Source organism: Heloderma suspectum, chromosome 1, assembly GCF_057233095.1.
Source record: "Heloderma suspectum isolate Gila_16-S chromosome 1, 16-S_ref, whole genome shotgun sequence".
NCBI lineage: Eukaryota > Metazoa > Chordata > Lepidosauria > Squamata > Helodermatidae > Heloderma > Heloderma suspectum.
This window is the reverse complement of record NC_139458.1, coordinates 252648961-252661348: the sequence shown is the minus strand read 5'-3', so window position 1 is coordinate 252661348 and position 12388 is coordinate 252648961. Positions and strand designations below refer to the sequence as shown.

Below are 12388 nucleotides of genomic sequence, written 5' to 3'. Positions count from 1 at the left end.
TAGGGTATTTTAGAAAATGTTTTTATTGTAGAATTTTATTGTTTTAAACTGTTTTATTGTGTGTTGTACATCGCCCAGAGTGGCTGGGTGACCAGCCAGATGGGCAATTAATAAATTTAATAAAAAATAAATAAAAAATAAAATAATTAGTGGCAGTAAGAGCTTAATCTAAGATATGCTGGTATTTCTCGTATTTGGGTGTTTTGGTCGCACTCATTTTGCCTTTGGGCCCGCCCACCACTGGAGTGTGGCCCCAAAGAGCTTCTCCAAAATTGAATTTTGGCCCTCAGGCTGAAGGACGTTCTCCACCCCTGATGTAGGTGTTGAGCTTTATGTGTGTAGGCCCCTCACCGTGTATGTTCATTCATCCTGGATAGGGCTACTATCTCAGTCCTGGGATTTTTCTTAAAATCCCAGAGCTAGGAATCACTCTGAATTCCTGAAAGCAAATTGGGCCTCATGATTGTGGAGGAAAACATAATAATTACTGAGCAGAGGTTTGTTCTGTTGTATGAATGCATAGTATCATGGTATTGTCTTCAAGTAATGTGAGATTTATTTTAATAACTTGGAGGTGCCAGGGCTATATGTTTAACAGCCCACCTATTTTATCTGCAGACTTGCAGTTGACACTTTAGACTTGAAACATACCATTTATACAAGGTGCCATTATACCATCCTGAGGCAATAACTCCCATAAGATAATTGCGTTGTGTAAAGTTCTTTAGTTTGTACCATGCATTCTTTTATTTTCCTTTAGCAGACCCCCTCTGTAACATGCACTCTTGCACAAAACATTCTGTCACTTCACTGCCCTTCTGACTGGTCTTCTGTACATTTTAAAATTAAACTTATATCTGGAATACATGGGTTCCTCCTCTTTGTGACCTTGGGAAAGTCATACTATCTCACATAGCAACATAATACAGATTTTGTTTTCTTTTCTTTTTAGACATAGTGAACATGGGAAGCTATCATATACCAAGTCCGTCTAGCCCAGTATTGTCTACAGTGACAGGCTGTGGCTCTCTATGGTTTTAGTCATGGGCCTTCCCCAGCCCTGCCGGGAGATGCTGGAAATCAAACCTGGGACCTCTTGCATGCAAGGCATGTGCTCTTCCACTGAGCTACAGTGATGTATAACTGGGCAATTGTGGTGAGCAGTGGTTTGCTTACAAGAGTTAAATGGAGTATGATAGCTTCTGAAGGGCTCTTACTACTGTTCGCTTTCGCTGGTCTAACTAATTCACAATACAAAACTTCCTTGTGTAGGTGAGACAGTAAATCAACACCAGGAAAAATGGCCAAGCAAGTGGCTACAATCACAGCCTTTTCCCTCCTCCTTTAGTGAAAGACATGAAAGAGAGAGAGAGAGAAAATAACACCTTTTCCAGAAGTGCTTGAGTTTCAGTTTCACTAAGAGAAGTCCTTGAAATATTTCTTGTACAACATGTCATATGCAGGACTTGTTACGAACCTTGTAGGCAAGTGCCTGCATTGGGCCTTGTCTTAAGTGGCATTTGTCTGGTTGTATATGTCCTGTTTTTGTACCACCTCCTACAGGATGTGGTGCAGTGATCAAAGCATAACCCTCACGGCTTGGGACATGCAGCTGCTCACCACAGTGATGTGTATTCTGACTGAGTGCATCTCCTCCCCTTCTAGTAACATTAAACTTCAGAAGAGATTTATGGTCAATGTCAAACAACTCTTCTTTCCATCGAACTTAGAAGATAAAATACTGTTTTCCACATCAGATGCTACCATTGATTTGAACATTCCAGGAATCATCATGTCCATTAATGACTGGAAGCAAGAACATTATTAGGAAGTATGGAAGGCTGGAAGAGCTATTTCCCCTTTAAAATGTTACATTCCTGCATATCACATTAGAACAGAGGTTTACTGAAATTCTGACTTTACATTGTAAAATAAATTTGTTTTAAACTGTTGCTATCTTTCTCAGTACATTGATTTGCAAAGCAAAGCAAGAGGAATCCTGGAATTTCAGAACCCAGGCCAAAAGTTATCAGTCATTTGAATCCCACAGAGAAATATTCTAGTTTAGTTACATTTCTGATTAGCTGAAACCTGGATGGATGTTTGCTGCTGTGTATCCACATCCATTTTATGAATTACTCTGAAAACAAACATTGTGTAGTGCATTAGAACATGTAAATAACTGTATTAAGGTCACAGAGAGATGTACTTAGAAGCCATAAGACAGCCTGAAGTAAAACAAAAGTGATACAGCAGATGGATTATGTTAGCAAACACCAATCTGTACCTGTTTACTACTGTAGATAGGCTTTCAGGCAACACTAGATTTCACAGTTAAAAGTGCCTAAGAATGCCATTCTTCCATTGTGCAGTCATTAAAATGCATTGGAGTGAATCTCTTTCCTGGCATTTTTCCCATTTAATCTTCTGCGCTTTCCGAAATAGCTTGTTTCCATTTTCTTGAAGTGCATCATGTGAAAAGTGAACCATACAGTGCCTGAATATCTGTTAATGGCTTTTTTGGTGGGTGTATTAACTGATGATAAAACAAGCAAGAATTTTTCACTCACTTCTTACAACCGATCCTCCCTCTCCCTCCCTCCCTCCCTCCCTCCCTCCCTCCCTCCCTCCCTCTCTCTTTCCACACACACACACACAAACACACACAAGGGTGGTGGGGTGTTGGGAGACCTCATCTTTTCTATGCAACCTAAAAATAACTCAAAGCTATAGCAATTTGCTGCTTTTACTTGTTGAGGACTGGACAAGTTATAGTCTTCATTTTTCACATACTGTGCTTTTAAATTAGGCATGTAATGCCTTTTAGGAGTAGATTAAATGTTGTCCTGATACATTCTCATAACACAATATGCTTGTATTGCATAATCAGACACCCAGAGTGTCAGAATATAGAAAAGAATATGGCAGATCTACCACATATGTCCCCTTCATGGATCACTGCCTTGTTGTGGCGAAGGGGCTTGCGTAACTCAGTGAAGCCATAAGCTATGCTGTGCAGGGCCACCCAAGACGGACAGGTCATGGCAGAGAGTTCTGACAAAATGTGGTCCACTGGAGAAGGAAATGGCAACCCACTCCAGTATTCTTGCCAAGAAAACCCCATGGAACGTATCACAAGGCTAAAAGATATGACGCCGGAAGATGAGCCCCTCAGGTCGGAAGGTGTCCAATATGCTACTGGGGAAGAGCAGAGGGTATTTCCAAGTAGCGCCAGAAAGAGTGAAGCGGCTGGGCCACAGCCGAAAGGACACTCAGCTGTGGATGTGTCTGGTGGTGAAAAGAAAATCCGATGCTGTAAAGAACAATATTGTTTAGGAACCTGGAATGTCAGATCAATGAATCAAGGTAAGCTGGAGGTGGTCAAACATGAGATGGCAAGATTGAACATCGACATCTTGGGAATCAGCGAACTAAAATGGACAGGCATGGGCGAATTTAATTCAGGTGACCATCATATCTACTATTGTGGGCAAGAATCCCTTAGAAGAAATGGAGTAGCACTCATAGTCAACAAAAGGGTGGGAAAAGCAGTACTGGGGTACAATCTTAAAAATGATAGAATGATCTCAGTACGAATCCAAGGCAAACCATTCAACATCACAGTAATTCAAGTCTATGCCCCAACCACTGAGGCCGAAGAAGCTGAGGTTGATCGGTTCTATGAAGACCTACAACACCTTCTAGAACTAACACCAAAAAAAGATGTCCTCTTCATCATAGGGGATTGGAATGCTAAAGTAGGAAGTCAAGAAATCACCGGGATAACAGGCAGGCATGGCCTAGGTGTACAAAATGAAGCAGGACAAAAGCTAATAGAGTTTTGCCAAGAGAACATGCTGATCATAGCAAACACTCTTTTCCAACAGCACAAGAGGCGACTCTACACATGGACGTCACCAGATGGTCAATATCGAAATCAGATTGATTATGTCCTTTGCAGCCAAAGATGGAGAAGCTCCATACAGTCAGTAAAAACAAGACCTGGAGCTGACTGTGGCTCAGATCATGAGCTGCTTCTTGCAAAATTTCGGCTTAAATTGAAGAACGTCGGGAAAACCACTAAACCGTTCAGGTATGACCTAAATCATATCCTTGATGAATATACAGTGGAGGTGAGGAATAGATTTCAGGGATTAGACCTGATAGACAGAGTGCCAGAGGAACTATGGACGGAGGTCCGTAACATTGTTCAGGAGGCAGCAACGAAATCCATCCCAAAGAAAAAGAAATGCAAGAAAGCAAAGTGGCTGTCTGATGAGGCTTTACAAGTAGCTGAGGAAAGAAGGGAAGCGAAAAGCAAGGGAGAAAGGGGAAGATATACCCAACTGAATGCAGAGTTCCAGAGAATAGCAAGGAGAGACAAGAAGGCCTTCTTCAATGAACAATGCAAAGAAATCGAGGAAAACAACAGAATGGGAAAGACTAGAGATCTCTTCAAGAAAATTGGAGGTCTCAAGGGAACGTTTTGTGCAAAGACGGGCATGATAAAGGACAAAGAAGGCAGGGACCTAACAGAAGCAGATGAGATTAAGAAGAGGTGGAAAGAATACACAGAAGAACTATACAGGAAAGATCTGAATGTCCCTGATAGCCATGATAGTGCGGTCACTGAACTTGAGCCGGACATCCTAGAGAGTGAAGTCCAGTGGGCCTTAGCAAGCATTAGTAACAACAAAGCTAGCAGAGATGACAGTATTCCAGCCGAGCTATTTAAAATCCTAAAAGATGATGCTGTTAAAGTGCTGCATTCAATATGTCAACAAATTTGGAACACTCAACAGTGGCCACAAGACTGGAAAAGGTCAGTTTACATTCCAATTCCAAAGAAGGGCAACGCCAAAGAGTGTTCAAACTACCGCACCATTGCGCTCATTTCACATGCCAGCAAGGTGATGCTCAAAATCCTACAAGCTAGGCTTCAGCAGTATGCGAACCGAGAACTACCGGAAGTACAAGCTGGGTTTAGAAGAGGCAGAGGAACTAGAGATCAAATCGCCAACATTCGCTGCATCATGGAGAAAGCAAGAGAATTCCAGAAAAACGTCTATTTCTGCTTCATTGACTACGCTAAAGCCTTTGATTGTGTGGATCACAACAAACTGTGGCAAATTCTTAAAGTGATGGGAGTACCAGACCACCTTACCTGTCTCCTGAGAAACCTGTACGAGGCTCAAGAAGCAACAGTAAGAACCAGACATGGAACAACCGAGTGGTTCAAAATTGGGAAAGGAGTACGACAAGGCTGCATATTGTCACCCTGCTTATTTAACTTATATGCAGAGTACATCATGAGAAATGCCGGGTTGGATGAATCAGAGGTCGGAATTAAGATTGCTGGGAGAATTATCAACAACCTCCGATATGCAGACGATACCACCCTAATGGCAGAAAGCGAAGAGGATCTGAAGAGCCTCTTGTTGAGGGTGAAAGAGGAGAGTGCAAAAGCTGGTTTGAAACTCAACATTAAAAAAACGAAGATCATGGCATCTGGCCCCATCTCTTCCTGGCATATAGAAGGGGAAGAAATGGAAGCAGTGACAGATTTTACTTTCTTGGGCTCCAAGATCACCGCGGACGGTGACTGTAGCCATGAAATTAAAAGACGCTTGCTCCTTGGGAGGAAAGCTATGGCCAACCTAGACAGCATAGTCAGAAGCAGAGACATCACCTTGCCGACAAAGGTCCGTCTAATCAAAGCTATGGTTTTCCCAGTAGTAATGTATGGATGTGAGAGCTGGACTATAAGGAAGGCTGAGCGCCGAAGAATTGATGCTTTCGAATTGTGGTGCTGGAGAAGACTCTTACGAGTGCCCTGGACTGCAAGGAGGTCAAATCAGTCCATCCTAAAGGAAATCAACCCTGAGTGCTCATTGGAAGGACAGATACTGAAGCTGAAGCTCCAATATTTTGGCCACCTAATGCGAAGAGGAAACTCACTGGAAAAGACCCTGATGCTGGGAAAGACTGAAGGCAAAAGGAGAAGGGGACGGCAGAGGATGAGATGGCTAGATAGCATCACGGATGCAATGAATATGAACTTGAGCATGCTCCGGGAGAGAGCGGAGGACAGGAAGGCCTGGCGTGCTATGGTCCATGGGGTCACGAAGAGTCGGACACGACTGAACGACTGAACAACAACAACCACATATGTAGCAGAGGAGGAAAAAGTGCTTTAGCCCTCTGCAGATGCTGTTCATATTAATGTACAAATTAATGCGTGTGATTGGAAGGAAGCTGGGATCATCCCTGCTGGCCCCTTCCCCTCCTTTCATGCATTGAACTGCTGTTTTCATGCATTGAACTGCCTATACATCAGGGGTGCATAACCTCAGGCCCAGTGGCAAGATCCAGCCTTCTTACTGTCCTAATCCAGCCCTCCAGAGTTCCCCAGATGGCTATACCCCTTCCCTTACCCCACACCCTTCCCCTGACCATTTCCTGGCATTAGTGCAGTTTCCCCCCAACCCCATTCAGAAAGGCTGAAATGCCTCTCCTAAGGTTTGGTTGCTGGCAGTAAGAGCTTTAAGCTAAAATAAGCTGGTATGATTTGTATTTTACCCCAGCCCTTTTGTCTTTGGCACCATCAAGAAATGCGGCCCCCAAGAACTTTTCAAAAATGGAATTTGTCCATCAGGCTGAAAGAGGTTCAACATTCCTGCTATACATGATCTGTACTCTCTGCATTTTCAGGCTACAGATCGCATGTAGAGAGTGTATATGTGCTTTGGTGTACACACCAAAGTCTTTGTGCAAAGAGCAACATGGACATGTGGGGACTGGAGGCATGGCCAGAAGGTGCACTCCCTATCCTTTGCCATGTGCTCATATGTTCACTAAGAGCAACAATTGCCATTAATACAGCAGGTGGGAGGGAAATGCCATTGTGGCATGGGACTTCTACTATGGGCTTTTCTATACAAGGCTGTTAATCTGCTGTGTATACTTTCATTTTTGTTGCATAATTGAGATCTGAGTACTACATAAAGAGCATTTCCTTTCCTACTTTTCTGCCACATAACCTCTAAGTGGCATTTTGATATAGTGGAATAATGCAGATACACAAGTAGAAAAAAATGTTTTATTTTGTTTTCAGAAATAGTACCATATTTTCCCTGCTCTAAAAAAAAAAAACTCGCTGGAAGTGCTCTTTAAAAACAATAGTGAAACTGGAGGGTCACAATGTTGTCTATAGAACCTGTAAACCACTGTGAGTAGGGACTGACGAGCGCACGATAAATGCCTCCTGTAGAAAAGCTCCATATCTACTGTGTGACCTGGTCCTAGAAGCATTGATAGTGTGTGAGCATGAAGACTTCCTTCATCAATTTTATTGATTGTTTTGCGAGAATTGGAGAGGATGTGCTCTCAATTAAGATTGGAAGGCCTGATTCCTCAAAGTGGGTGTATATAATCTGTTTCCCCCTTTAACACCAAACCTGTCGGATGGATTTCTCTTAAGTTGTTGTGTCTCTTGCCTCTCTCTACTGGCTAATGCACCCTTGCCTTTTTGTGCCCTTGTCCTTTTCAGTATTCTGAAGGCATGCTCACTGCAGCAACATAGGCCAGTGTCACTCTTATTACCTTTACCTGTTTTATCTTTTGTGAAATTGAGCCTTTAGCCAGAATTGTCTGAGCTGCTTCTCCAGCAATTGGTTACCTGTGAGACTCCTTGAGCTCATTTCACTCAAGTAATTTGATTCCCACGTGCTTATGAAGATTGCTTTTCTGCTGAAGGCCATAGTGGAAGGGAATGGACTCATGCCGTGATAACACGACTCCAAGATAAAAACAAAACCATGAAAATGGTTGAAAAACTTGCACTATGCTTTAACTCACATCACTCATACCCTGTCTGCGAATAACCTTCCCCATTTCCCTGTGCGTTACTGATCATGTTAATGTAGCCCTTGCATGTTTTACCATCTCCCCTCCTTTTAATATGTGAATGTGGTTCAAAAGGGCCACTAACTATTTGAAAATGGCACAGCTTCATACCCTCCTGCTGGAAGTGAGTGAGTTTGTGTGTGTGTGAGAGAGAGAGAGACAGAGAGAGACAGAGATTGAGGGAGAGACAGAGAAACTCTGGTAGGTCAGAACCAGCTCTACTATTTGGGGAAGGGCCATAACTGTAGAGCACAAGCTTTGCATGTGAAAGGTCCCAGGTTCAAACCCTGCCATCCCTAGTTAGGGCTCGGAAAGACCCTTGTCTGAAAACCTGGAGAGCCGCTGCTAGTCTGTAGTGTGGACGGTACTGAGCTAGATGGACCAATGGTCTGATTGGATATAAGGCAGCTTCCTGTGTTCTAAACAGCTATCTAACCAACCACCATTCACTAGGTGGTGCTTCCCTTCCTGTGGTGCTTCCCTTCCCACATCTGCTACTGCTTTGTCTCTCAATCACACGCATACATTTGGAATTGAAACGCTTATCTACTTATTGTGCCATGCTCATAAGATGTACCGTGGCAGCTGCAATATTTGAAAGGCAAGCCTATTGAAAGTGCCTTTGAGAGGCACTTGAGCCATGCTCCCAAACATCACATCTGCCATTAAACAAATGGGATGTAGTGCCCATGTGTAGCAGGATAAGGCTGTTATCCTTCTCACATTTGAAAATGTGTAGGACACAGTGCGGGTGGGGTATTGCAAGGCAGCATTTAATTGGCTTCTAGATCACCAGATTTTCTAAGGCCAGCCCCATATCAATGTTTCCCCCAAACCCTATATTTCTATCACCTAAAGTATTTCACTATTGACTTTTATTGAAACACCTTGTTGAGTGCGACAGGATTACAAAAAATCCAGAACCACCTGTCTTTGTTTTTCCTCTTATTGAAACGTATATAGGACTGTTGGCTTTTTTTAGCCTTTTGTAAACAGCTTCCATGTATTTGAATAAACAAACAATATGATTATTTTGTGCATGTGTGTGTACAGGGATATGTGTGTATCTATTGTTTTTCACAGCTTCCAGCAAGGGCACTAAGGTGTAAGTATTTGAATTTTAAAGGTGAATCATTCTTGCCAGAAGAAAAATGTTTCTTTTGAAAATAGTCTATGCATGAAGAATCATATATTTTAGTTGACTGAAATACTGTTTGGGCACAGTTGGCATACATACTGTTCATTCTAATTTATCATCAAGCAGCCATAGAACAGTAATGCAGGAGAACAATGCACTGCAGAGCTCTTTGCTAAAGGGGTTATGGTATTAATTTAAATTTATATTGTAGTCATTTTTTCATTTCTTTGCTTTTCAGTTTCTTTTGTTGAAATTTCATAATAAAAATAAATTTAAAATAAATTTAAAATAGTAAAAATATTGTATATAAATGGTGAGTATGTATTGAATATGCAGTTAGGGTTTTTTTTTTTAAAATAATGGATACAGCCATTCAGTTTCCATGTAAATAATGAGTCTTGCATATACCTAGAATAGAATTTGATCAATCAGTCTTAACTGAACCTACCAACATTTGAAAATCAGTAAGAGGAAAACATGAGCTTGTCTTCTTGGCTTCATAGCCTGTGCTCCTTGTCCTTGCTTCTTGAAGCAAATGATAAAGAAAATGAAAGAGGATATTTTATTCCTTGGCATGGCCAATTTCTATCTCAATATTGCCTCTCTGAATTCATCACCTGTTATCTCATTATGTGGCTTCCTGTTCCCTGAGATCCAATCCCCTTTGACCAGCAAACATGGATTTAATTCACTTACAGCACAGTCCAATGCATGTCTTCCCAGAAGTAAACCCCACTGAGCTCAATGGGGCTTACTTCCAGGTAAGTATGTATAGCAGGGGCAGGTAACCCTTTTGGGGCCCATGGGCACATTTGGCCATGTGAGAAACTGTTATTGGGCACTACCACAAAATGGCTGCCATAGGACGTATGGCCAGTCACAAAGGACAAGCAGCCTGCCCCAAAGACTAAGTACAAGGTAGAGGTGGGGATCTGAGCCCCAACACACTGAACAACTAATTTAAACCCATACTTTTCAGTGTCGACAGAAACTTATTTGTTTGGGTTTTTTTAAAGTGGGAAGGGTTGGGCACCTTGGTGGGGATCAAGAAAGGTGTCTGGGGACACACCGGTGCTCGTGAGCACCATGTTGCCAACCCCTGGTATGTAGGATTGCAGCTTTAACTGACTTTTCAACAAAGATAGAGTTACTGCAATTCTAATCAACCTGGTGTCTAAACAGTACACAAATGGTCGACTCACCAGTTTAATTATGGTTTATGCCTAAAGTAGGAAAGATTGCCCATTCTGATTTCAACATATATGCATAAAATACTCACAACTTGTCACACTGTTATGTTTAAAGATACTTAAATGCATATATACACAAAACTGTTTCTTCTTTTTATTTCTTTATTTGCTTAGGTTTTCCAAATGAGCCAGCTGCAATCATTGCACTTACTACAATCAAGGAATGGTTAAGCAAGAATTATCATGAGGTATGGCTATACAAAAAATCTTAATGCTGAGGTTTGCTTTTGGAGGGGTTGAACTGGGTGAAGGAAAAGGAATACTTATGAAATATGGAGATAGTATAAAATATATCCTGATGTTGCTGGAATATGTGTGGTACAAGCAGATTATAGCTGAATGTCCATATTTTGAAAAGTGTTCTGTAGTTTGTAAACTGTTTTATCATATATGCAGTGTGGGACTTGGTAGTTCTGAACTTGAGGCCAGCTACGACTGGGAGGTGGAAAAGGCGGTTACCCTGAACTGGTCTCCCCACACACTATTTTGGTGATGCATGTTGAGCATTAGGTCTAAAGATAAGCCACCAACGATAGTAGGTGTCTATTAGTTCATTTCCAGATAGATTACTGATTTTTTAAAATGTTTATATACCATGATGTTCTGCCACAAATGGAACCAAAAGCAAGGTACAACAGACGGTCCATATTGATAGGTAGGCTTCTCAAAACTGTTATATTAGTATTTTATCTGTAAGGATCTTTGTTAAATCTATTCCTGATCTACTCCAGCGTCTCAGCAATTGTAGCTTCCAGTTATCACTGTTTTCCTTGGGAGGAAAAAAAGGAACTAAACTTTCATAAAACACTCCTGTATAACCTTGATGGTGTCCTTTTGTCTGTCTTCCCTAATCGCTCTGACAAGCGTCTGCTATTAAACTGGAGGAATGTATGGAAGAAAGATGAGAGAATAACTAAAATAATCATGAAAATGTAAATATAAGATCAAGAGCAGGTTTTGTCACAGTTGAAGTTATTTAGAGTTTTTAATTCTGCATGTTTGAATTAGCAGTTGTTGCCCAGTACAATTAAAGATTATACTGCTTTGTAATCATTTTACTCCAGTTTAGTCCTAAAATGTGGGATTAGGTCAGTTTATTTGTATTGTTTCATTCAATGTTGTATGGAATGATTGATATTTGTTATTATGCATTTCCCTATGGACACAATGGATATTTGTAGTTCTTCCTGTTATGTTGCTTGAGCTGTTATATTTATAAGTGGTTGTAAGCCACTTTGGGCAAAGTCTTACGGGAAAGTGGCATACAAAGCAAGGGATGACGATGGGGATGGGGATCATTATCATGACTGCAGACAGCATTTCACATGTTTGTTTGTAGCACTTGAGAAAGATTTGACTTGTCATGGATAGAACGGAACAGATTAGTGGGTTGAATCCAAAGAGGTACATCTGCATATGGAAGGGGTCTTCCACCTTGCACTAGAGCAGGAGTAAGCAATCTTTTGGGGCTCATGGGCACATTTGGCAATTTGAGAAACTGTCCTGGGCACCATCACAAAATGGATGCACTGCAGATGAAAGCATTGGCTTGCACCCACCTGCCGTACGCACCTCCTAATAACATCTCTGAGCCCCACATGTGGCCCAGAGGCATTTATAGGAGAAGAAGATGGGAGTAGCTAGAAGCCCTCACATTGCTTTGAAGTAATCCCAGCTGCCAGTAATACATTTCATTATTTAAAAAAGAAAAAGAAAAACAGGAGCACTATGTTGCCAACCCTTGCACTGGGGTGTTGCATGAGAAAAATGAAACAAAAGCCAGGATTGTTGTTCTGCTTGGGCAAGAACTTGTGGAAGCCCTTGCATAACTGGCAGGATGGGAACTGCTTTAGACTCTATAGCAATGCACGAACACATGCATCAGTGTCTGCAGAACAGCACTTGGGGCTGTTGTCCTTTGCTCATCATTCTTTGGATCCAACCAATTCTCAGCCACTTAATGAAAACAGTAAGGCGGGATTTTAAAAACAAGCATTCAGACTCCTCAAATTAAACTTGGGGGGCTAATCCCTTCGTTGGATACCCCATAGCAATTCAGCGGGACTACCCCAAATATAAACAGAGGCTGAGTTGC

General features: G+C 41.7%; 1 protein-coding gene across 12 annotated transcripts in view; it reads left to right on the top strand.

Annotated features, from left to right (window-relative positions):
* MACROD2 (mono-ADP ribosylhydrolase 2) overlaps positions 1 to 12388 on the top strand; it is a 1364729-nt gene that overhangs the window by 837777 nt on the left and 514564 nt on the right. For all 12 annotated transcript variants that reach the window (XM_084824196.1, XM_084824178.1, XM_084824167.1 and 9 more), the window contains one exon: positions 10408 to 10481. In XM_084824196.1, coding sequence (XP_084680322.1) covers positions 10408 to 10481 — 74 coding nt within the window. The remainder of the gene's footprint in view (positions 1 to 10407; positions 10482 to 12388) is intronic.